The following is a 25,468-nucleotide window of genomic DNA, read 5'->3' as shown; positions in this document are numbered from 1 at the left end:
CTCGCCAATAATTGCATTCTGATTAGCTAACCTTTGTAGAGCTGAAAGAGTAATCTGTGGACAAACCCCCAATGCATACTGTAGAAAGAGGCAAATATAGTATGCAGTGGGAATTGAGAGAGAAAGAGAGAGCGAGAGAGTGTGTGTGTGTGTGTGTGTGTGTGTGTGTGTGTGTGTGTGTGTGTGTGTGTGTGTGTGTGTGTGTGTGTAGAGAGAGAGAGAGAGAGAGAGAGAGAGAGAGAGAGAGAGAGAGAGATCGCAGCGCGCGCGCACACACAGCAGCGCAGTTTCCAAAAGCGCAAGCGAAGGAAACAGACGTTGCATTTTTTTCACCTGTTTTTACTATCTGGATTTATGATTCTCAGCGCTTCGGAATATATGTATTGGTCTTTACGTCTGTAGCTCAAATAGATTCAGTGTTTGTTTTATTAAGTGATGCTCCCTTCTTCCTCGGAAGGCATATGTATTTCGCATCGCCTGTTCTTCTGATAAGCACCAATGCACCCGCCTCCTCTCTAATAGATGGTGCAAGTAAAGATGTCCAAATCTTCCGCAGACCCTCTGTCTGGTGTTGAAAGCGCTTCTCAGGCGCACTATTTTCAGGTAAGACTTTGGGCCGAATTGTATATCATCTCGTAAATGGTTAATTTGTTGCTACTTGTTGTTGGCGCATTCGTGTGTATCCGCAGAGCGCTTCATCTACACAATCTGGCGTTGCAGTATATTGCCTTTATCGCGCGGTTAATCGGCCACGCGCTGTTGCCTTGAGTCGAAATGATGATAAGATGTTTTGATCCTTTTCCACCATCCGTGAAACTTCCGATTCCTGTGCTTCCAGCCCTGCCCTGAGATTTTCCAAAGCAACTAAGGCCTCGTACATAAGGCGAGGCATCTTTTGGCTTTATTGTCAATTTAACAGTAGAAATAATGGCTTTCTATACGTTTATATTTATTGGATCGAATCAACTGCGCTAAAATCTCTCATAATACCCATGGTAAACCCTCAATCGCCGGCACTTACTGGTGCTCACCTGTAGCCAGCCAAAGTGCCGTGGTCGGTTCACCTGCCCTATCACATCGCTTAAAACATATTGAATGTCTAATGCCACAAGGATTTGCCTCTAAATAAAAAACGCAATTGCGTAGCAGAACGGATATTTTCAAGACATACATACATACACATACATACATATACATACACACACACACACACAGATACACACACACACACACCTATATACACTCACCTAAAGGATTATTAGGAACACCTGTTCAATTTCTCATTAATGCAATTATCTAATCAACCAATCACATGGCAGTTGCTTCAATGCATTTAGGGGTGTGGTCCTGGTCAAGACAATCTCCTGAACTCCAAACTGAATGTCAGAATGGGAAAGAAAGGTGATTTAAGCAATTTTGAGTGTGGCATGGTTGTTGGTGCCAGACGGGCCGGTCTGAGTATTTCACAATCTGCTCAGTTACTGGGATTTTCACGCATAACCATTTCTAGGGTTTACAAAGAATGGTGTGAAAAGGGAAAAACATCCAGTATGCGGCAGTCCTGTGGGCGAAAATGCCTTGTTGATGCTAGGGGTCAGAGGAGAATGGGCCGACTGATTCAAGCTGATAGAAGAGCAACTTTGCCTGAAATAACCACTCGTTACGACCGAGGTATGCAGCAAAGCATTTGTGAAGCCACAACACGCACAACATTGAGGCGGATGGGCTACAACAGCAGAAGACCCCACCGGATACCACTCATCTCCACTACAAATAGGAAAAAGAGGCTACAATTTGCAAGAGCTCACCAAAATTGGACAGTTGAAGACTGGAAAAATGTTGCCTGGTCTGATGAGTCTCGATTTCTGTTGAGACATTCAGATGGTAGAGTCAGAATTTGGCGTAAACAGAATGAGAACATGGATCCATCATGCCTTGTTACCACTGTGCAAGCTGATGGTGGTGGTGTAATGGTGTGGGGGAAGTTTTCTTGGCACACTTTAGGCCCCTTAGTGCCAATTGGGCATCGTTTAAATGCCACGGCCTACCTGAGCATTGTTTCTGACCATGTCCATCCCTTTATGGCCACCATGTACCCATCCTCTGCTGGCTACTTCCAGCAGGATAATGCACCATGTCACAAAGCTCAAATCATTTCAAATTGGTTTCTTGAACATGACAATGAGTTCACTGTACTAAAATGGCCCCCACAGTCACCAGATCTCAACCCAATAGAGCATCTTTGGATGGAACGGGAGCTTCGTGCCCTGGATGTACATCCCACAAATCTCCATCAACTGCAAGATGCTATCCTATCAATATGGGCCAACATTTCTTTTTTTTTAAAAAAAAAGTATTTTTATAATATGTAAGTACATCAAAATGTAGGCTGTATTTGGACATTAGAACAGATTGGACACTTCACAATACATATTTTAAACTGAAACGAGAGTGTCATCAAATAATATCAGAAAAAATAAATAAAAGAATATATATCAGGTCAGTCACCCAGCGTACAAATGTGTTATTTTTATTGTTATTTATTTTTACATTTTTTCCCTTTTCTCCCAATTTGGAATGGCAAATTCCCACTACTTAGTAGGTCCTCGTGATGGCGCGGTTACTCACCTCAATCCGGGTGGTGGAAGACAAGTCTCAAAAGTTGCTTCCGCTTCTCAGACAATCAATCTGCACATCTTATCACGTGGCTCATTGTGCATTACACCGCAGAGACTCCCAGCATGTGGAGACTCATGCTACTCTCCACGAAATTGATGTCTTAGTGACTCAGCACACCCTGGTACGGGTGGTAGTCAGCATAAATACTCGCTGAGTATTTGTTTGTGACGCCACAAATGTATGTTCTTTTCCAAATGTTACATTGTGGTTGTGGGAACATGAAAATGTCCAGTTTTCTTAACATCAGTCAAATGTTCTTTTATATGTACTCACCTGTTAGCACATGTACATCACCCAGATGTCTATTTGATGTGTGTGCATACATCTGAAAGATGTGTTTTTCAGGTTGTTTGCTCATCTGCAATAAGTCTATAAGACATATGCCAATAAGTATGTCTCGGATGTCCATAAGACATTCAGCTGATGTCTTAGGTATGTTTATAATTTTGAATGTATGTAATTGAATGCAGTATGTAAGAGTCATAAACCCTTGTTATTAATGACACCTGTGGCCGTAAAGTGAACTGCAGCCAGCTACCTGTTGCACACACTCCATAGGGATGCGAGCATTGGCCAAAACAATGACATAACGTACAAAGAGACTGAATGTGATTCACCGGCATCATGCTGACAGATGAGGTAGCATACTTAAAATGACACAGTTATGATTGTTTTACTACAAACTTTGAGATGTATATTATATTTTACTCAATATAATAAATAAATGAAAAGGTGTGGATATAGGTCTGACTATGCGAGACTGTAGTTTAAATTAATCATTTTCTTTGCATGATAAATTGATTGCATTTATACGATAGCCTATGTTGCCGTTAGCTAGCTAGCCAGCTTTATCAATAGCTGTTAGGTAAATTTGGTGGGTGATGACAGTAGCGGTTGATAAAATAGACTATACATTATAAATATGTTGACACAATTCAGTATTGATGTGATTCCATCACAACTATCATTTTGATATTGATGAGCTATTGTTTTATAATGTATATATTTTCTGTATAACCAAGTTATGTTACACTAATGAATGGAGCTTTTTGCATTATCTTGAACATTGTCTAGCATTCATTTCATGTGTTACTGTAGTTCAGCTAAAATTACACAGATCAATCCTTATGGCAATATATTTCACATGCGTTGCAGTTATGTAAGCTTAAATGTCTAATAAGAAAAATGCCAATTCATGGTTAGATTTGATCCCCAAAACTGAATGAAGGTCCTTCCAGGAATCAAATACCCTGCCGATGTTCACTCTTTTTTTTTTTTTTGGGCTAACTCTGAGTTTGTGTAGGAGTCGGTGTTGTGCTGGGAGCCGGACATTTGCTGGTTTCAGCTCTAAGATAACATTACCTAATGTTGTAGTTTTTTGTCACTGTTGAATAGCAGAAGAGAAGCTATTACTGTCTGAGGCAAGGCTCTCGGTAACGTGCATAAACTTCACATCCAATTGGATATTCCCAGCAAAAGCAACCCGCTCCCTTTCCATGAAAATCAGTCTACAGGCTTTAAAAGGCAACATTTGAAGTCCGGGAAGAGCAAATTTTTTAAGTTGCGTTGCAAGCCATTCACACATTGGCAAAAAAAGGTGAATATTACATGAAAATTGTTACATATGGCACCTTTAAGATGTTTAGCAGATTTAAATTAGGATATGATGCTTTCCAGATGAAAAGATCTAAAACAGACATCTCAGGGGTCTGGAAGGCTCAGTGAGTATTGACGATGACTACCATCCCAGGAGTCGCAAGTTTGAATCCAGGGTGTACTGAGTGACTAAGCAACCAAATTGGCCCGGTTGCTAGGGAGGGTAGAGTCACATGGTGTAACCTCCTTGTGGTAGCGATTTGTGGTTCTCGCTCTCAATGGGGTTCGTGGATCGTGGAGAGTAGCATGAGCCTCCACATGCTGTGAGTCTCTGTGGTGTCATGCACAATGAGCCACATGAAAAGATGCGTGGATTGACTGTCTCAGAAGTGGAGGCAGCTGAGACTTGTCCTCTGCCACCCGGATTGAGGTGAGTAACCGCACCACCACAAGGACCTACTGAGTAGTGGGAATTGGGCATTCCAAATTGGGGAGAAAAGGGGATTAAAAAACAAAACAGAAAAAGATGTATATTACGTGTGCTATCTGGGCAGATTTATCTGCTGAATGTCTTGACATCCAAGAGGAAACATCTTATAGATGTATTGCAGATGAGCAAACAACGTAAAAAAAATTCATCTGCCAGAGGTAAACAAACACATCAAGTACATCTGGGTGATGTGTGCTACCAGGGAAGGATGCCATTAAAATGTTCCACCAATGTTATAACAACATTTGGTCCTAACCTTTAAATAATGTTAGCCCAAACAATTTAAAAAATAATTATAATTTCTTGTTGCACTTTCATCTGTCTTGAATACTGTTATTCTGATGCTAGTGAAACTTTTTAATACTGCACCTTTCGTACCACTGTCTCCATAAGATGATTCGCTTATAATGCATTCCTCTTTTGTATGTCGCTTTAGATAAAAGCATCTGCCAAATGAATAAATGTAAATGCTAATTTGTTTAAACATTCCCTGTTAGGTTGATTGGATGAGAAATGTAATATTTCTATGTTCAATATTGCATGACGTGATATTTCTGCTATAAGTACAAGTACTAGATTTAACCAGTAGTTTCAGTGAGTCAAAAAGCTTTACCGATCCTATAATGTGAACACTACTCAGGAGTCTGGCCACTGTTTCTGCAGCTTAGACTAATTTTACAATTCAAGGCAACAGCACCTGTTTTATAAAGATCAGACATCAATAAAGAGATTCTCAGTCTTAAAGCAACATGTGTTTGTGGTGATGCTACTGTAACCGAGTGACTCTTTGTTTTGATGTGGACATCTCCATCTAGTTACCACGAAAGTTGCCGAAGCGCAAGGGTCGTTTTAAACGCTCAGATGGCAGCACCTCCTCTGACACCACCTCTAGCTTCATCAAACGACAGGTAAGCCTTAACAATATATTATCTCAAAATCTTATATTGTTTCTATCATTATGAGTGGTGCGTTTGGATTTTTGGAGTGATCACTTTATGTCAATAATTTCTTGAAACGGTGCATCTTAAATCGTCATCTTTATTTAAAGCATTGCTTGTGTGCAAATTCATCGCATTTAACAATGAATGTCAATTTTAGTCATAGGATTTTAAATCACCTGCTTTAAGCAATTTTCTCATTATTATGCATAGTCCACAGTTTTATGAGATAGAGATAGAGTCTGTTGCTGATTCTTTATGTTGGAGTGCCTGACAGACAAAGGGTTGCTTTAATGAACTGTTGCAGAAGAAAAAAGCTATTGGATTCCGTGAGCTACATGTTGCGCGACCTCAAAAATCTTTTAAGCACTTTTGTAGCACTCCGGTTACATTGAAGCACATCACTGAGCTCGGGATGCATATAAGTGGTGTCTTGCCCTAGATTGGAGTGTCTATATATATATATATATATACCACCTATTTATTTTTTGTGTATATATCAGTTTTCCTATTTTAGGGCTGCCCTTTGCATTCTTCTGTTTACTCAGAATGGTGCAAATAACAAAACAAACAAAAAAAAACATCCAGTGAGCGGCAGCTCTGCTGATGGAAACACCTTGTTTATGAGAGGGTACAATGGACAATGTCAAGACTTGTTCTAGTTGACAGAAAGGCTTCAGTAACTCATATAACCGCTCTGTACAATTGTAGTGAGCAGAATAGCATCTCAGAATGCACAACATGTTGACCGTAGAGGTGAATGAGCTACAGCAGCAGAAGACCATATTGGATTCCACTTCTGTCAGCCAAGAACAGAAAACTGAGGCTGCAGTGGGCCTACCATCTGCAAGTTGCAGCAGAAATCGAGATTTGCCAGACCAGCCAATGTTTTTCCATACATCTACAGTTTTGGTGAGCCTATGCTCACTGTAGCCTCAGTTTCCTGTTCTTAGCTGATAGTAGTGGTGCCTGGAGGGGTCTTCTGCTGCTGTAGCCCGTCTGTTTTAATGTTCAACGTGTTGTACGTTCAGAAATGCTTTTCTGCATAACACTATAATGTGTGTTTATTTGGGTTACTGTCACCTTCCTCTGACATCCGTCATTAACAAGCTGCTTTCACCCACAGAACTGCCGCTCGCTGGATGTTTTTTTGTTTTTCGCAACATTTTCTTTACACTAGAGATTGTTGTGCATGAAAATCCCAGGAGATCAGCAGTTACAGAAATACTCAAACCAGCCCATCTGGCACCAACAATCATGCCACGGTCTAAATCACTGAAATTCCCCATTCTGATGGTTGATGTGAACATTAACTGAAGCTCCTGACCCATATCTACTGTACAGTGCTGCCACACGATTGGCTGAATAAATAATCACATGAAAAAGCAGATGTACAGGTATACCTAATAAAGTGGCCAGTAAGTGTATATCCTCGTTTCGTTACGCTAATAAACTATGTTTTAATGGGTTTGTTTTATACATTTAAAAATGATAGAGCATTTAAATAACAATTACTACTCAACCTTTGCCATCTCCGTATCGATTCAGTATTGTGAAGAAAGATAATGCTTTATTATACTTTACATTTTTTTAAATGTGTCTTCACATACTCTATGAAATACACCCCTTTTACACAATCAATTCTTTATCAAAATCAGAATTCCCATTGCAAGTATATTGCATTTACAGGCATTTAACTTGATGGCTTGCTCCAAAATGCATGGTAAACATGCTATACCGTTCCATATGTGTGATGTAACATTATACACAACATATTTGTATATATCTTTTTATTTATTATTTAATAAAATACAACCTTTGTTGTTCTGATGTTTTAAAAAGTTGTTGCTAGTTTAGATAATGTATAAAACTTCCTCTCTCTGTAGATCTATTATAACTGACAGCATGGTGTTGTGCAATGAAATTACTTTAGTTTCACTAGACATTTAGAAAAAGATTTCCCTTGTATCTGAACAGTATTTGTCTTTAGATACCATGTGTCCTTGTATTTCCTTTTGATTAATTTACATATTTACAGTTACATATCCAATAAGCATGTGTAATGCGTAAAATAGGTGCTTATTAGATGAAACCTGATATGTCAGTCTAAACTGTGCTGCAATTCAAGATTTGGCCGCAAGATGGAAGCACATGTCTTACTTCACTACAGCATCTTGATGCATGAAAATCCCGTTTTTGCTTTGTTTTTTTTTATTAATGTTTTCAGGTCAACCAAGCCAGAAGTAGGATGGAGATTTGGTGTTATTTAACAAAATCTTTTGAACTGGTGACAAAAACACCAAAAGGGAAAAAATAGGTTATGACAAGCACTCTTGAAGCTGTATTTCTTCATGGCGCTGTACAGCATCTGTGTCAGCCTTATTACATCAATTAATTTCCTCTGTAATGAATGACCCAAATTCTTCAGTTTGTTCTTCTCATACCATATAAGCTCATATTTGTCCTTATATTCAGCCTGTGAAATGAGACACCCTTAGACACCTACTCTAAAGTCTTCTTTTCATATATCAGGAAGTCAGCAAAGACAGGTTTACAGACAAGCCCACTGAGGTTAAAGGAGCATTAAAGGGATAGTTCACCTAAAAAATGATATATTTGTCTTTATGAACTTTCTTTCTTTCATGAAACACAAAAGGAGGTATTAGGTAGAATGACAGCCTCTGTCACCATTTAATTGAATTGTATGGAAAAAAAAGATGGAATGATAGTGAACGGTGACTGAGGCTAAGTCACCGTTCACTTGTTTTCCTTAAAATTAGGAAAGTCATACACATTTGGAAATATATCAGGGTGAGTTCATAATGACAGAATCTTCATTTTTGGGTGAACTATCTCTATAATGGGGCCATTTACTCTCTAGGCACTAGTCTGCAATGCAGTGTAGGTAGTGTTTAATTTGCTAATACTGTACTATTGTGAGATAGAAAGAGAGAGTTTGTGTGTGTGTGTGTGTGTGTGAGAGAGAGAGAGAGAACAGATGACATTATGAGCTGGTTGTTAATTTTCATGACTAGGAGGTTATGGCAGTTTCAATTTTCTCCCAAAATATCACAGTTCCTAAAATATTCAAATATTAATGGAGCTCATTTGGCTTGGAGCTTGCTGGTGGAGGTTAAATCCTCACACTCTCTGTATGTTCATAATATATTTTTACCTGTGCCTTGGGACATGAAAAGTATCATCTGTGACATACTACTTTATAGAATCCTTACATTTATGAAGGCCAGAGATGCATGCATTATATTTGTGAAAGGGATACTATATTTATAGGTGAAATGTGCCATTTCTGCGCAAGTTGTGTCACCAAATGGAAATGCAAAAAGGATTTTTGTTTTCTGAACCCTCCTCTTGGCCCTCATTGGTCGACAAACAGATAGTCCAGACCTAAACTGTCAGTTGGCACCACCGATTGGAAAGTCTTGAATGTGCCAATGGCGATCATACACCTCGCTTTTAATGTGAATTCCTCTGCAATTAATTTTCCATTAGTCACCCGGCATCCGCCCTCACAAATCTTGCACTTGTATTAAAAATCTAAAATTGCCACCTCAAGAAGCATTATGACACAGGTTTGACATATGCCATTGGCTCTTATGTGTCTCATAACCGACTGCAACAAGCTGAAGGTCAGATGTATCTTTTCAAAGAGATCACAATCACAGCCCTCCAATGTATTTCTGACGTATTGTGATTTATTTCTGAATGAAGCAGATTCCTTTTTTTAAATTTAGGGGGCTTTATTAATTATTGTAATTGTATTGTAAAAAGTAGTCGGGTAGGTTAGGAAAATAAAAGGGGTTTTAGAGGTGGAAGTTATTGCATTTTGATAAAAGATTACAAAGACAAACATTTGAGTTTTGTATATGGAATAATGTCCGCTGATGAATCATTCACAATAAGACAGTAAGACCTGGAATGTGATGTGTTTTAAGAAAGTAAAAAGTGTCAAAAATCAGAGCATTTTGATTTCATGTTAACATAAACACCAGGTTACACCAAAGAGAACTGCCGAAACAAATTCCACTGGCCCTTGTCAAATGACAAAGAACAATCTAGTTATTGACAAATGTAAATCTAACCATTGGATAACTCCACAAATGTAAGGCTTTTTGAGCAAGTACTCTATTTCGGACCAAATGAACTTTTAAAATGAAAGGAGTTTGGTGCTTTGAGTAGTGCTGGTTTAAAAGTCGTTTTATGCTGGTTGTGTTGCCTTGCTTTTGATTCCTTGCATTGAAATCTTGCTTGAATGGGGTGGGGTTGCTTTGCTAGATTGTGACTCACCTCTGCAGAAGAAATAGTGGCATTTACCTACTGCTGCCGAGTGGATCTATTTCAAGACTTTCAGATCCCATCTGTTTTTGCATTGTAAGAAAACGTATCTCTCATGATTCGTCTCTATATTGTGGACTCCAGCAACATCAGGGGGCTTTATTTTAGTATATGGAAATGAGGATTGATTAAAAGTGTTAATGGGCTTACAGAACCGCGAATCACTCACACTCTATCTTTTTTAAGGGTCTCTCTTACTTGCAATTTCTGACTTTTAACACTAATTAAAAAGCAGTAAAAAATGACCCTGTTTTTTTTTATTTTGTTTTTAACATGCCTCTATGGTAATACCATGTAGTTTTGGACATGTACCATGGTAGTACTATGGTATTCTTTTGTTTATACAATAATACATAGCTATGGTAATCATGCAGTACTATTGATAGAACAATATATAGCGCCCAGGCTAATTTATTGGCAGATATTAAGCTTTTGAAATGATCTGCATAAGACGATAACTGTGCCCACTTGGCCGATTAATAGAAGTGGTCACTCCACCTAGTGTCCACAATGGTTAATATCTATGCTAAACATTCAATACTACCGACTGACCGAAATATCGGCCAGGTTGATTAATAGGACGATAGATGTTGAGATTTCAATATTATCAGCATTGGAAGATAGCTTTGACTGCATGGCCAATTTATAGAAACGGTCACTCTGCCTAGTGTCCACAAATGCAATCTATGACAGCCTTATAAATGGATAGTTCACATTGTTTTATAGTCAAATACCGATTAGTTACATTTGTAGATATAACAATTCTGGCCGATATAATAAGGCCAATGTCATGTAATGGCTGATGGCCAAAAAGTGGTTGATATTATAGATCTACACTATTTTGAAGCTCAAAGATTTTAACCAGTGTATTTTCAAGATTAGATAATACCAGACAATTTGTCTGTGTGGTCCAAAAAAGAGCTTTAGGTTTCAAAAATGCATGTCAAGACACCTGCATTCTGCTTCATTCGTAGTCCTGATTAGATTGTTTTTAGCACAGGTGCCAAAAAGATTGAACGTTCTGAACAAGTTCAGGTAGCAAATAGGTGACTGTTACAATGTTTAACATTATTTCAGATTTTTCTGCAACAAACAAAGATTCTGCTTGTGATAAACGTTTTATAATGTTTTTTTTTTAATGCTCTCTAATGTTCTGAGGGGCCGCAGTGTCTTGTATGTTAAGGGTAGGGTAAAGTTTTAGGTTAGGGTGGTATGCTTTACTCATTAAAACCATCCATCCATTCACCTTAACCTCATCTGATTACAACCTCATTTCGCTCAGTTTTACATGGTTCATTACAAGTATTGCGGCAGTTCTGGGGTGAAATATCTTCTAATTTGCGGTGCTTCGTTAAAATGTATCACCGTAAAAGTCATGTGCTACAAGTTATTTATAGTAAATGTGTTTTAATGTCATAAGATAACATTTTGTGAGGAACAGGTTTACTACTGATTTGTGTGAAAGTGACATCGTTGTAGCACCTCATGCTCATTTCACCAGGAAACTGCTGTACTGATGCTTTCAATCTTTCTTTCTTTCTGTAATGGTTATCCTGGCAACCACTAGGGGTAGCCATATATGTTTATTGTTCTCTGACTATCTTTTGATTGATTATTATTTTGTAGTTCTTTTCTTTGTTTTTGTTTCATTGGTTCTTATTAATAGTCCCAGGTGTTCCTTGTTTCCTCATTAGGTCCTTGTGTATCCCTGTTTTCCTCTGTTCCTCATCAGTTCTTTACCTTTCATAGTGGTTTCATGTAGTGGTTTGTTCTGTTTTCAGTTTCTTGTGTTTATATATATATATATATATATATATATATATATATATATATATATATATATATATATATATATAATAAATTAAAAAACCTGCACTTAGATCCTCTTTTTCATTCATTGTCTGTTATGGCTAAAGACTGTGATGCTTAATATTGATCAAGGTATTCTTCATATTTAAGTGTGTGCTATGATTTTAATGTCCATATTTTATTTATAAAGTAATGTGTGAACTACAGTTGCCATAAACATTCTCACACTCATTTGCTGAAGTTTGGGTTACATTCCTTTGTCTCAGTTGGTGTACTTTATCTGTTCACACATAGCGAGCTTTGCTGTTTAAAAGGCTGAATCTCAGAAAGAATATCAAATTATTTTTTTCAACTGAAGTTTTTATTTGTATCACAATTAACCCTATAAGTAATAGTCAGTTTTTTTTTTTATGAAGTTGGTTTTTGAACATGTAAACAACATATTTAAAACAAAATTGAATATGTGATTATTTTTTCTTTTGTATCAAATTTGATACATCAAGTTTTAAAGGTCACTGTGCTCCTGTGACCCAGTGTTTAATTTTAGGACTCTTAGACCATAAATGCACATAAGGAAATCCCTGGGCTTTTCCAATATACTAAATGTTTGGGAGTTTGAACATGATACATTTCTCTCCTTTGTGTATAGACATAGAATGTTTATTGACAAATATGCAATTTAATATAAACTAAGCAAAAACATAAACGCGCATTTTTCTGGACACTGTATTTTAATGATAATTTTATAAAAATCCAAATAACTTTGCAGATCTTTACTGTAAAGGGTTTAAGCAATGTTTTGCACCATGCTTGTTCAATGAACCATAAACAGTTATTGAACATGCGCCTGTGGAATGGACGTTAAGACACTAACAGCTTACAGAAGGTAGGCAATTAAGGTCACAGTTATAAAAACTTGGGACCCTAATGAGACCTTTCTACTGACTCTGAAAAACACCAAAAGAAAGATGCCCAGGGTCCCTGCTCATTTGTGTGAACGTGCCTTTGGCATGCTGCATGGAGGCATGAGGACTGCAGATGTGGCCAGTGCAAAAAATTGCAATATCTGTACTGTGAGACGCCTAAGACAGCCCTACAGGGAGACAGGAAGGACAGCTGATCTTGCTCTCAGTGGCAGACCATGTGTAACAACACCTGCACAGGATCAGTACATCCGAATATCACACCTGTGGGACAGGTACAGGATGGCAACAACAACTGTCCGAGTTAAACCAGAAATGCACGTTCACTCCATCAGTGCTCAGACTGTCCGCAATAGGCTGAGAGAGGCTGGACTGAGGCCTTGTATGCCTGTTGTAAGGCAGGTCCTTGCCAGACGTCACCTATATGGGCACAAACCCACCATTGCTGGACCAGACAGGACTGGCAAAAAATGCTCTTCACTGACGAGTCGCAGTTTTTTCTCACCAGGGGTGATGGTCGGACTCGCGTTTATCTGCGAAGGAATGAGCGTTACACAAAGGACTGTACTCTGGAGTGGGATCGATTTGGGGGTGGAGAGTCCATCATGGTCTGGGGTGGTGTGTCACAGCATCATCGGACTGAGCTTGTCGTCATTGCAGGCAGTCTCAACGCTGTGTGTTACTGGAAAGACATCCTCCTCCCTCATGTGGTACATTTCCTGCAGGCTCATCCTAACACGGCCCTCCAGCATGACAATGCCACCAGCCATACTGCTCGTTCTGTGCATGATTTCCTGCAAGACAGGAATGTCAGTGTTCTGCCATGGCCAGCAAAGAGCCCGGATCGCAATCCCATTGAGCACGTCTGGGACCTGTTGGATCGGAGGGTGAGGGCTAGGGCCATTCCCCCTAGAAATGTCGGGGAACTTGCAAGTGTCTTGGTGGAAGAGTGGGGTAACATCTCACAACAAGAACTGATAAATCTGGTGCAGTCGATGAGGAGAAGATGCACTGCAGTACTTAAAGCAGCTGGTGGCCACACCAGATACTGAATGTTACTTTTGATTTTGACCCCAACCCCCCCATTACTCCATTTCTGTTAGTCTCATGTCTCTGAAATTGTTCAGTTTATTTCTTAGTTGTTGAATCTTTTTATGTTCATACAAATATTTACACATGTTAAGTTTGCTGAAAACAAAAGCAGTTGAAAGTGAGAGGACGTTTCTTTTTTTGCTGAGTTTATATATACACATCAAGTCAAGTGGCTTTTATTGTCATTTCAACCATATACAGCTAGTACAGTACACACATTCCACCAGGACAATGGTGCTACATAAAACATAAAAACACTGACCAATGTGAGACAACATATATGGGTGTTTCTGCAACTATGGTCACTTTTGACTCTACCAAATAAAAAAATAAATAAAAAAACAACCCATATGAATTTTTATTTGAACCATCAGAGTCTGTAATACATATAAAAAGGTGCACAAAATTGCATGTCATTAAAGGTGCAGTATGTAAGATTCAGAAATCGGTGCCCGTTAAGTGAGCTGCAGCCACTATCTTTTACTCACGCACACACGCACACACACACTCCATAGGGATGCGAGCATCGGCCAAAACAATGACGTAACTTACAAAGTGACTGAATGTGATTCACCGTCATCATGCTGACAGCATAATTAAAATGACACAGCTATAATTGTTTTCCTTCAAACTTTGAAATTTATATTTTATTTGACTCTCCAGTGCTGGAAGAGGGCTAAAACAAAGTGTGGATATAGGTAGTGCTCAAATTTAATCAAGTCTTATGGTGGGGACCCACCAAAAGCATTTGACTTCAAAATACATTGACATGTCTCAAAAACAGTAGATAAAAATCAGATGGCTTAAAGACTCACTGGATGGTATCACTGTCAGATTCAGCAGTGGCACAGGAATAATTATTTCATAATGTCTTAGAAAGCAGTATCAGTAACTTCCAAAGGACCTGTTTAAGGATCTTTTTTTTTATTACTTAAACAGTTGTAAAAGGATGCCAAAATACTTTTGTCAGGCTGTAATGATACCATAGAGAGGATATTAGGTATAAACCCAGGAGCAGATGCTTTATTCAAAGAGTGCAGGACGACTGGTCAAACAGGGTACAGTCTATAAAATAGTTCATAAGTTGAACATGGGCACGTCCACAGGAGATTCACAAAAAGTCAACTCAGCATTCAAGCAGAACAGCCGTCAAGGTAATTTCAGGAAATAGTGGGTGAAGACATAAACCAAAACTCATGACATGTAAGTGTTCACTGGCTAGTATCATCAACATCTCCTTGGATTAGAACAGAACTCAGGACAGTTAAGCATCAAATTTGTTCAGAAGCAGGGATAACGAAAATCTCAAATGAGGAATGAAACTCAAACAGAAATGCATACTCAGGCTATGTATAAACTCAAGTCTATTTGCCCACAACTGAAATGGAGAACTGAACATAACAGGTTTATCAATGCAGGTAGGAATAAACATAGTAGTTCCAAAAATATAACTTTGAAGTAGCTAAGTGAATATTCTAGGAAAATCGAGAAATAACACTCAGGAATTGTAACACTCAGGAAGTGTAACACTCGTAGAAAACACTTATCTGAAGTCCAATCTGAGACACAAATAGCATTCTTCCATGAGTGCACAGAGAATAAGTATCACAACATTCAAGGCCAGACAAACACTGATTGTCACTGCAGTGTTTTTAAAGCACACCAGATGCTCCACTAACGAGCATCTGGTTTGGCTCTTTAATGCTCTGGGATGCGCCAGCAGACAAATGAGGTAGATGAGTAAGCCTAAATGTTTCCAATTTATGCAAGGAAAACAAAAGCCCCAACATGGAGTGGATAGATATAGTAGAAAGATATATAGAGAGAAAAATCAGTAAGAAGCTTTCTCTTCCCGACTGCGAGTGGAGGTTTATTATTCTCCATTTTTTAGCTAAAGTTAGCTTCACTGGAGCTAACTTTAGCAAGCAGTCATGTCAACGATGTCATGGGCTTAGCGGTCTTTAGATGTGGGGCGGAGCATTTACATTTTAAAGAGACATGACAACTAGCCTATAAACAAATGTAATATAAATTATTGTAAATAATTAATTCACGAAATTTACCGTATCCACTGTATGAATTTAATCAGATTTGTCATTATTATTTTTACTAAAATATAAGTATCTTGGGGACACCCCTAGGTCTATTTTTTACTTCTTATGGAGGGTCCCTAATGCCTTATGGGGGGTCACAGATTCCCCCAGCCCCTCCTCAATTCGAAGCACTGGATATAGGTCTGACTATGCAAGACTGTAGTTTGGAGTAATCACATTGACTGCATTTATACAAGAGCCTATGTCGCCGTTAGCTAGCTAACCAGCTTTATCAATAGCAGTTGGCTAAATGTTGTGGATGATGACAGTAGCTGTTTATATTGACACAATTTAGTATTGATGTGATTCCATCACAACTATCATTTTGATATATTAATAAGCTATTGTTTTATAATGTATATATTTTCTGTATAACCAAGTTATGTTACACTAATGAATGGAGCTTTTTGCATTATCTTGAACATTGTCTTGCATTCATTTCATGTGTTATTGTAGTTTACCTTGCTGAATAATTACAGATTAACATCGTTTACAGTGTGTCTAGTCCAGTTGAACCCCATTAACAATGCAGTTTCATAGATTTGGGGATTTAGTAACTAAGAGGGCAAATACTTTTTTCACACAAGCCCAGTTGGTATTGGATAAATTTTTTGCTTCAATAAATAATAGTATAATTTAAAAACTGTATTTTGTGTTTACTTAATTTGCCTTTTTTTTAGGTTAGATTTTGTTTGAATGTTTTTGAAACAATTTAGTATGAGATATATACAAAACAGAAGAAATCAGGTTGGGGCAAATACTTGCTCACAGCACTGTATGTCAGTATTTTCAAAGCTTTGTGTTTTATGTTGTTTTATTATGTAATTATATATATATTATAATATACCTCAAAATCCTGTTGTATCATTTTTGATTTTCAATGTGATTTTTCTATAAATGTCAAAAAAATAAAAATTAAGCAAGCCAGAAAGTTGCTTATATTCAGTAAACACTCATTTTGAAAAATCAGTAACGATACAAACATTATTGATACTTTATCAAAATAAGCAAAGATTTCACAGCACAAATACATGTGGGCCACTATAAGAAGGCGGCTTTTTTAGAAAAGATGTTACAAGGTCTTTTACTTCCAGAAGAGCACAGAAACTTTGACCAGGAGGCAGTAGATATCTAGTGCATTGCATACAGCAGGTTTTTCAGAAAAGTTTTGATTATGTTGTTGATGCTACTGATTTTAATAAAAACATTTTTTTTTGACCATTTCAAAAATAATTGGGGGGGCTGGGTAGCTCAGGGAGTATTTATGCTGACTAAAACCCCTGGAGTCGTGAGTTCGAATCCAGGGTGTGCTGAGTGACTCAGGTCTCCAAAGCAACCAAATTGGCCTGGTTGCTAGGTAGGGTAGAGTCATATGGGGGTAACTACCTTGTGGTTGCGATTTGTGGTTCTCATTCTCAATGGGGTGCGTGGTAAGTTGTGTGTGGATCGCAGAGAGTAGCATGAGCCTCAACATGCTGTGAGTCTCCGCAGTGTCATGCACAATGAGCCACGTGATAAGATGGTCGGATTGGCTGTCTCAGAAGTGGAGGCAACTGAGACTTGTCCTCCACTACCCGGATTGAGGTGAGTAACCGCGTCACCACAAGGACCTACAAAGTAGTGGGAATTGGGCATTTCAAATTGGGGAGAAAGGGGATAAAAAAATACTAATAAATAAATATTCATGAAAGTAAGTTGACTTTAAGTTGAGTTAGTTTCTTAGTTTTCTCTTTTGATTTTTGTCTGAAATATGACTATGGATTCAACGATATGGAAATTATGGCTGATAAATGATCATTCAGTGTATTTGGAGGCCAATAACCAATATATTTGCTGTATATGGATATTAAATCTACGTTTTGTGTGTCTGATGACAAAAACAAAAGGCACACCTTGTAAAGCCACATCCGGAGCACTTCTAATGAAATCAACCAAAGTAGATTATTGCTTTTAATTTAAAACAACTTCAATTGCAGAAAACAAGGAATCTAAAACTTTTAAATCATTTACCAAATGTAGCCTACTTTGAACCAGTTAAATAACAAAAGTATATAAAAAATAACTTTCCTATTTAAAAAAATGTATAAATGAATTTGATGAATGAGCTACTTTTATTAATCCATTGCATTGCACTTGATTCAAACCAGTGAAAAGACAAAATTAAGGAATGTAAACCAGTGGCATGTGACATAAATAAATACTGTATAATGGAGTGTTTACTCAGATCCAGGATGATCCTTTAAAGCAAATCCAGAAGGTATCAATCACAACCCACATGACGAGTAGCATGTGCCTGAAAAGCCATAATTTATCGACTTTAAAATATCTGCCAAATTTTCTTATTAGAAACATATTTATCAGCCGATACCGATATGGCCGCCAAAATATTACGCATTCCTAAATATGACCAGGCACTTTTTTAATTTTTAATTTTGTGTGTATGTGTGTGATTTACCCAATAAACAAATCATTTAGGATGAAGAATTATCTTACATCTGACAAAGTCAAATTATTACACACCTCAGTTTTGAGAGAAATACTGATGCTGATTATAAAACATATCAATGGTTTTCACATCGAATCAAAGAGCGAAGTGTTATGAAATGTAAAGGCAGGCTAAGATATCAATGCAGGGTGTGTAGCACTGAGAGTGGTTTTGAAATCTATCGCATTAATAATGGATGGAAAATGGCCACTCTGACAGTTCACAAATGGCCATAACATCATTAAGCATCACTTAGCTGGAGCCCTTTTCCTGCTTGTGCCATGCACAGCCCATGAATGGAGAGAGAGCCAATATGTAAAATTATGGATGCTTTCCATTCCAACAACCCCTCCCCCCCCCCTCTCTCTCTCTCTCTCTCGAATTGAACAGATCTCTTCTGTATTTCAACATTTAGGGGATATAAGCCTAATTCAGTCCTGCAGCCAGTATTGGAAGTGCCTCTGGAATGTACCCCCAAAATATTCTTTGCAAATTCCTAAGCATTGAACCCAGGCAAGGGTGTTTGTTTACAAAATTGTGCACAAGTAAAGGCAGACTGGTGAAGTACCGTTCTTGTTGGAGATAGAGGGTGAATGGTAAGACTAAGCCAGATAAACTGAGGTGAGCTGATGTCAAGGAAGGTGTTCACTTGGTGAAGGTGAATCCACAGGTGAGCACCGGAGCTTTGGTAAGTAACCCGCAGGAGGACGTCGGAGAATGGGTAAGTATACCACAGGAGATCGTTGAAGAGAGGATGAATATTTCCAATGAGTATTTCACAGGAGATCGCTGGAGAATGTGTGTGTGTAATCCACTGAAGATTGTTGGAGAATGGGTGTGTAATCCACATGAGATCGTTGGGGCATGGTGGTGCTGATTGATATCTTGAATTGCTGCAGGTGCAGGTGACTAGTACTCTGGTGAGTTTTAGTTCTGTGATTGGATGACTGGGGAGCCTGGTGTATTCATGGCATTACCCCTCTCCATGGGCCGCTCATGCAGACCGAGACCCCCGACACCGTGGCCGACCCTGTCCATGTAGAGTTGGAAGCTGTGGGTGAGATACATGGAACTCAGTAAGTAGGGTTGGATCCAGGATGTCATCCCGGGTCCGTAGCCCTCCCAGTCTTCTAGATACTTGAGACTACCCCTGCGGCGCCAGGACCTTAGGATCTCTTTCACAGCATAGATGGGTCCATCCTCGAGGAGAAGCAGGAGAGGGGGTTCTTCCATGGGACCAGGCTCTGTGGGTAAGATAGAGAGAGAGAAGGATGGTGATGTTTTATTAGAGAGATGTGAAATGTGGGGTGGATCCAGTACTGAGGAGGAAGTCGAAGCTGGTAGGTGATGGGGTTGATCTGCTTCGTTATGGTGAAGGGACCAATGTACAGGGGACTTCTTACAGGGCAGGTGCATCCTGATGTCCCGCATAGAGAGCCAAACCGTTTTCCCAGGTTGGAATGTGGGGTCCTCCGATCTTCGGGCATCAGCTTGGCTTTTTTGGTTGTGCACTGCTCTCTGGAGATGATGTGAGCTAAATCCCAGACCCTCTCACTTTCTCTGAACCAGTGATCGACTCTGGGAACATCTGAAGGCTCTACAGACCATGGGAATAGTGGGGGTTGGAAGCCGTCAATGCATTGGAAAGGAGTGAGGTTGCTGGAGGCTTGTACGAGGGAGTTCTGGGCGTACTCGGCCCAGGGCAGGTAGCGGTTCCAGCTGTGTTGTCGGTGATGGCAAAAGGTTCTGAGGAATCGTCCAATCTCTTGGATCTTCCTCTCTGTCTGCCCGTTGCTCTGGGGATGGTAGCCGGAGGTCAGGCTGATGGTCACGCCTAGGAGTGAGAAGAAGGCCCTCCAAACTCGCAATATGAACTGGGTTCCGCAATCTGAGGCGATGTCTTAAGCAAAAGACGTGAGTGAACAGGAGTTCAGCTGCTTCCATAGCTGTGGGAAGACCTTTGAGAGGTATCAATTTGCATGCTTTAGAAAATCTGTCTACACTAACGCAGGTAAAACTTTCAGAAACAGGTAAATCAGTTCTGAAGTCTACTCCTAGATGTGACCAAGGACACTGGGGAACTGGCAGTGGGAGAAGTTAACCTGAGGATAGATGACAAGGGGTCTTGGACATGGCACACTCGTGACATCCTTGGATGAACCTCTGCACATCATGCCCCATCTGGGGCCATCGGAATCGATTTTGGAGCAGTGAGAGGGTCCTTTTGGTCCCCGGGTGACCAGTCCCTAGGGAAGAGTGGACAGAGTCAATGAGTTCATTATGTAGGGCAGATGGGACATAGAGGTGGGTATCCGGGCAGCCCAGCAGAGCAGCTTCTGTGGCGGCGGCTTCTGCGATCCTATTGTTCTGGGACCATTGAATGCGATTTATGAAGATCTTTTGAGGTAGGATGAGTTCAGGAGTCTCCTGATAGTCTTTGGTAGAGTGTATGCCAGGGAGGGCATCAGCCTTAACATTTTCGTCCTTGGATGATAGATAATGTTGAAGTCGAACCTGGTGAAGAATAGAGCACATCGGGATTGACGGGGGTTTAATCGTCATGACTCTCATAGGTACTCCAGGTTACGGTGATCGGTAAGAACCAGTAGAGATGACAGGCTCCTTCCAGCCAGTGACGTCATTCCTCCAAGGCAAGCTTGATGGCCAGAAGTTCCCGATTCCTGATATCATAATTCTGCTCTGCCGGGGAAAGTTTCTTGGAGAAGAAGGCGCATGGGTGGTAGCGAGGTGGCTTCCCCTGCTGCTGTGAAAGCACAGTGCCCACTACAGATGTCGAAGCATCTACTTCCACCATAAAAGGTTTATTTGGGTCTGGGTGGATTAGAAGTGTAGCAGATTTAAATGCTTGTTTCAACCCATTAAAAGCTTGATTGGCTTTGGATGACCATGAGAGGGATTTCAGTTTGGCCTTAAGGAGGGATGTTAGTGGTGCGTAATGGAACTGTAGTTCTGGATGAAGTGACGATAGAAATTGGTGAAGCCAAGAAAACATTGGAGCTCTTTTATGGTGGTTTGAGTGGGCCAGGATCTCACAGCTTCCACCTTCCCCTCGTCCATCTGAATGCTTTCAGAGATGATGTTGTATCCGAGGAATTGCATGGAGACCTGATGGAATGAGTACTTTTCAGCTTTTAGATACAGGTGGAACTTCCTCAGCTTTTCCAACCCAAGTGTGACTTGCTTATGATGGTCTGTTTCATTCCAGGAGTAAACCAGGATATCATCAATGTAAACTAGGATGATTTGAAGGAGGTACTCCCAGAACACCTAATTCATGAACCCCTGGAAGATAGAGGGTGGTTTACCAGGCCACATGGCATCACCCGGTACTCATAGTGGCCTGTTGGGGTGATAAAAGCTATCTTCCATTCGTCCCCCTCCCTGGTACGAATGAGGTTATATGCACTGCATGGGTGAAAAGCTTAGTGAAATAGTGACTCCACGCAATTGCTCCAGGGTGGCTGGGACAAGAGGAAAGGGGTACCGGAACTTGATGGTCACCTTGTTGAGGGTGTGGTAATCAATACAAGGTCTCAAATCACCATCCTTTTTAGCCACAAAGAAAAAGCTGGAAGCAGCAGGGGAATGTTTATGGTCTGATATAGCACTGTTTTAGTGCCTCCTCCACATGTTCTTCCATGGCCTTCTACTCAGGGAGTGATAGTGGGTAAAAATTTCCTTTAGGCACTGGTTCACCGGAAACTGTAACAGAAGTTGTACCAGCAGTAAGTGTTATAGATGTAACCAAGGGTGAGTAACAACATTTGATCTGGAGACAAAACTCACCATTGGACGAGGAGGTCGAAAGGGGCATGCTGCTATAACATGTTCCCTGCCACCACAATATAGACTTCACCACTGGTTCAGCCGCTGTTGACGCTCTGCCAGAGTTAAATGGGATGTGTCCACCTGCATGGGTTCTGGGCTGGATTCTTGAGAAGACAAAACTCACCATCTTGAGAAGAATCCAGCAGGTGGTTGAAAGGCCGGCTGTGTGATGGAGGATGCCGTGTGGACATTTCAAGGAGACTTGACTTCGTACAATGGGAGACTCTAATGGAATATTGAATAAATTTCTCCAATCCAGTGGAATCATGTAGCCATATAGATGAATCTAGTCCCTGTCTATTCATGGTGATTAAGGCCGGTTCATTCCACCCACTGGCAGCAGCTAGAGTTTTGAATCTGAGGGAATAATCAGTTATTGAGCTTTTGTCCTGATGTAATTTATATTATTGTTCACTTAGAGTCGAGTCACTGCCTGGGTGACCGAACACCCCTTGGGAGTGAGCCATGAAGCCATCAAGGGTGTGTAAGATAGGGCTGTCCTGCTGCCAGAGGATTTGTGCCCATTGAAGAGCTCTTCCAGTGAGTAAGGAGATGATGAATGAAACCTTGGATCTGTTGGTAGGGAACCGGTGCGGCTGCATTTCCAACGCCAGAGAACATTGGAGTAAGAATCCATGACAGTCTTCCTCCGATCCAGAGAAATGTGCTGGATTGACCACAGGACTGGCAGTAAACACAGATGTAGGATTGGGAACCGGAGGTGATGTAGATGGAGCGGGGTTGGAGACTGCACTGTGGGGGACGTTGACAAGATCTTGAATAGGGTCTGGTGATGTGGTTCCTGCTGCGTTCATGGCTGTGTTTTAGGTCTGGTCATCAGTTATGTAACCACAGACACAACATAGAGTTTTTTACAAAATTATGCACAAGTGAAAGCAGACTGGTGAAGTACTGTTCTTGGTGGAGATGGAGGGTGAATGGTAAGACTAAGCCAGATACAAAGAGGTGAGCTGATGTCAAGGGAGGTGTTCACTTGATGAAGGTGAATCCACAGGTGAGGGTATCACAGGTGAGCACCAGAGCTTTGGTAAGTAACCCACAGGAGGATGTCAGAAAATGGGTAAGTATACCACTGGAGATAGTTGGAGAGAGGATAAATATTTCACAGGAGATCACTGGGGCACAGATGTGTATTTCACAGGAGATCACTGGAGAATGGGTGTGTAATCCACAGGAGACCGTTGGGGCACAGATGAGTATTTCACTGGGGATTGCTGGAGAATGGGTGAGTAATCCACTGGAGATCGTTGGAGAAAGGGTTAGTATTCTGCAGGGGATTGCTTAGAGCACAGGTAGGTAATCTAAGGAAGATTGCTGGAGCAGGGGTTAGAGTCTGTGAACAAATTGGTGACCAGAAAAGAGTGTTTGTGTGTGCTTCTTATAGTGGTGCTGATCGGTATCTTATATTGGCTGCAGGTGCAGGTGATTAGTACTCTGGTGAGTTTGAGCGCTGTGATTGGATGACTGGGGAGCCTGGTGTGTTCGTGACACCAATCCTATTCACTCAATGATTTTACAGCCAGATCAAAACCCACAGATGCACTGATCTCAGTATCCAGATAATTGTAGCTGGTGCTGGGTTGTAGGACATCACCTCTATAGGTGAACTGTTTGTTTCCATGAGATCTGGCCTTCTTCTGGAAAACCATGACTCTGGTATTGTCCAGGTTGACTATAAGAGCCCACTCCTGACAGTACTCCTCCAGGCAGGGACAAGCTCTGCTGAAGACTCTCTGCTGTGGGAGACTACAGGTCTAAATCATCTGCATACAGCAGACATTTGACCTCACTGTCATGTAGAGTGAGGCCAGGGATACTGGACTGCTCCAGAGCTGCTGCAAATCATTTATATAGATGTTAAATAGGGTTGGACTCAGATTGCATCCCTGTCTCACTCCACATCCCTGCTGGAAGTTATGTGATTTCTCATTTTGATTGCACATTTACTGTTTGCGTGCAGGGACTGTATAATGTCAAATGTTTTTCCGCCAATGCCAATTTGAAGTTTGTTAAATAAACCATCATGCCAAATTCAGTCTAATGCTTTTTAAAAGCTATATAACAGGCATATATTTTTCTTTGCCATTGATTTTTTTGTTAATTAGCGTATGAAGAGAATAAATGTAATCAGATGTGTGCTGTTTTGGTAAAAAGCCAATTTGTGATTTATTTACTATGTTGTGTTTTGAAATGAATGTGACTATGCAGCTATATATTATACTGCAGAATAACTTCCCTAGGACACTGCCCATGCCAATGCCATGGTAATTATTGGGGTCAAATTTATCTCCTTTTTTAAATATAGTGGTGTTCAGTCCTTCAGACCAGATCTCAGGGAAGATAGCAGACCAAAAAACAGATTGAATATTTTGACTAGATCTTTGATTATATTGGGGATGCTGAGTTTAAACATTTTGTTGCTAATGTAGTCTTTGTCTACATGCTTTCTTTAATTTAAGATTTTTAAAATGCTCTATTATTTCTGACATTGTTATAAATGTATCCAATGAATTTTGATCATTTTTGATTGTTTTCTTTAAATCTTCTAGTTTTTTTTTTTTCAAACCACAAATCTGTTTTTATTTTTTGTTGATTTGTTTTATATTTGTTTGTTTTTTAATGTTAGATAAAGAAGCCAATGTTTCAAATATATGATTAAGGTTGTTTGTAGCTAAATTTATTCCATTAATATCTGTGGTGAAATCAGTGTACATAAAATCATTCAGCATTTTTAATGTAATGGAATTGTTCATGTTTGTTTGAATTGACCAAGATTGGATTGGTTAATTTGAGTTTGGGTTTCAAAGGAAACAGTCTTTCAGAGACAATGGGAGGATTGTTGGTCTTTTCACATGATTGTTTCAAGTAAAGCACTGTTTGACAGTGATGAGAAATGGGGAGATGAGGTCTGATTGTATAAGCACTAATAAAGTTTGGATCAGTATCTGTTATTGCATAATAAACCTCACTGGCTCCTGATCTGGAGCAATACGTGAATCTACCAAGAGAATCTCCCTTGGTTCTGCCATTAATGATGTACAGCCCCAATCCTTTACAGAGCTTTAACGTTTGCTTTCCATTTGTGTTCACTTAACTATAACTGTTTCTTGGTGTGATAATTCATGGGGTTTGAAAGATGG

General features: G+C 39.8%; 1 protein-coding gene across 1 annotated transcript in view; it reads left to right on the top strand.

The window, feature by feature from the left end:
• Positions 1–428: 428 nt before the first annotated feature.
• Positions 429–25,468, top strand: part of LOC127628385 (voltage-dependent L-type calcium channel subunit beta-3-like) — a 101,014-nt gene continuing 75,974 nt past the window's right edge. The window contains exons 1-2 of the mRNA XM_052105105.1: positions 429–603; positions 5,581–5,673. Of these exons, the coding sequence (XP_051961065.1) occupies positions 523–603; positions 5,581–5,673 (174 nt within the window). The 5' untranslated portion in view covers positions 429–522. The remainder of the gene's footprint in view (positions 604–5,580; positions 5,674–25,468) is intronic.

The sequence above is a fragment of the Xyrauchen texanus genome, chromosome 35 (assembly GCF_025860055.1).
Source record: "Xyrauchen texanus isolate HMW12.3.18 chromosome 35, RBS_HiC_50CHRs, whole genome shotgun sequence".
Classification (NCBI taxonomy): domain Eukaryota; kingdom Metazoa; phylum Chordata; class Actinopteri; order Cypriniformes; family Catostomidae; genus Xyrauchen; species Xyrauchen texanus.
This window is presented reverse-complemented; position numbering and strand designations above follow the sequence as displayed.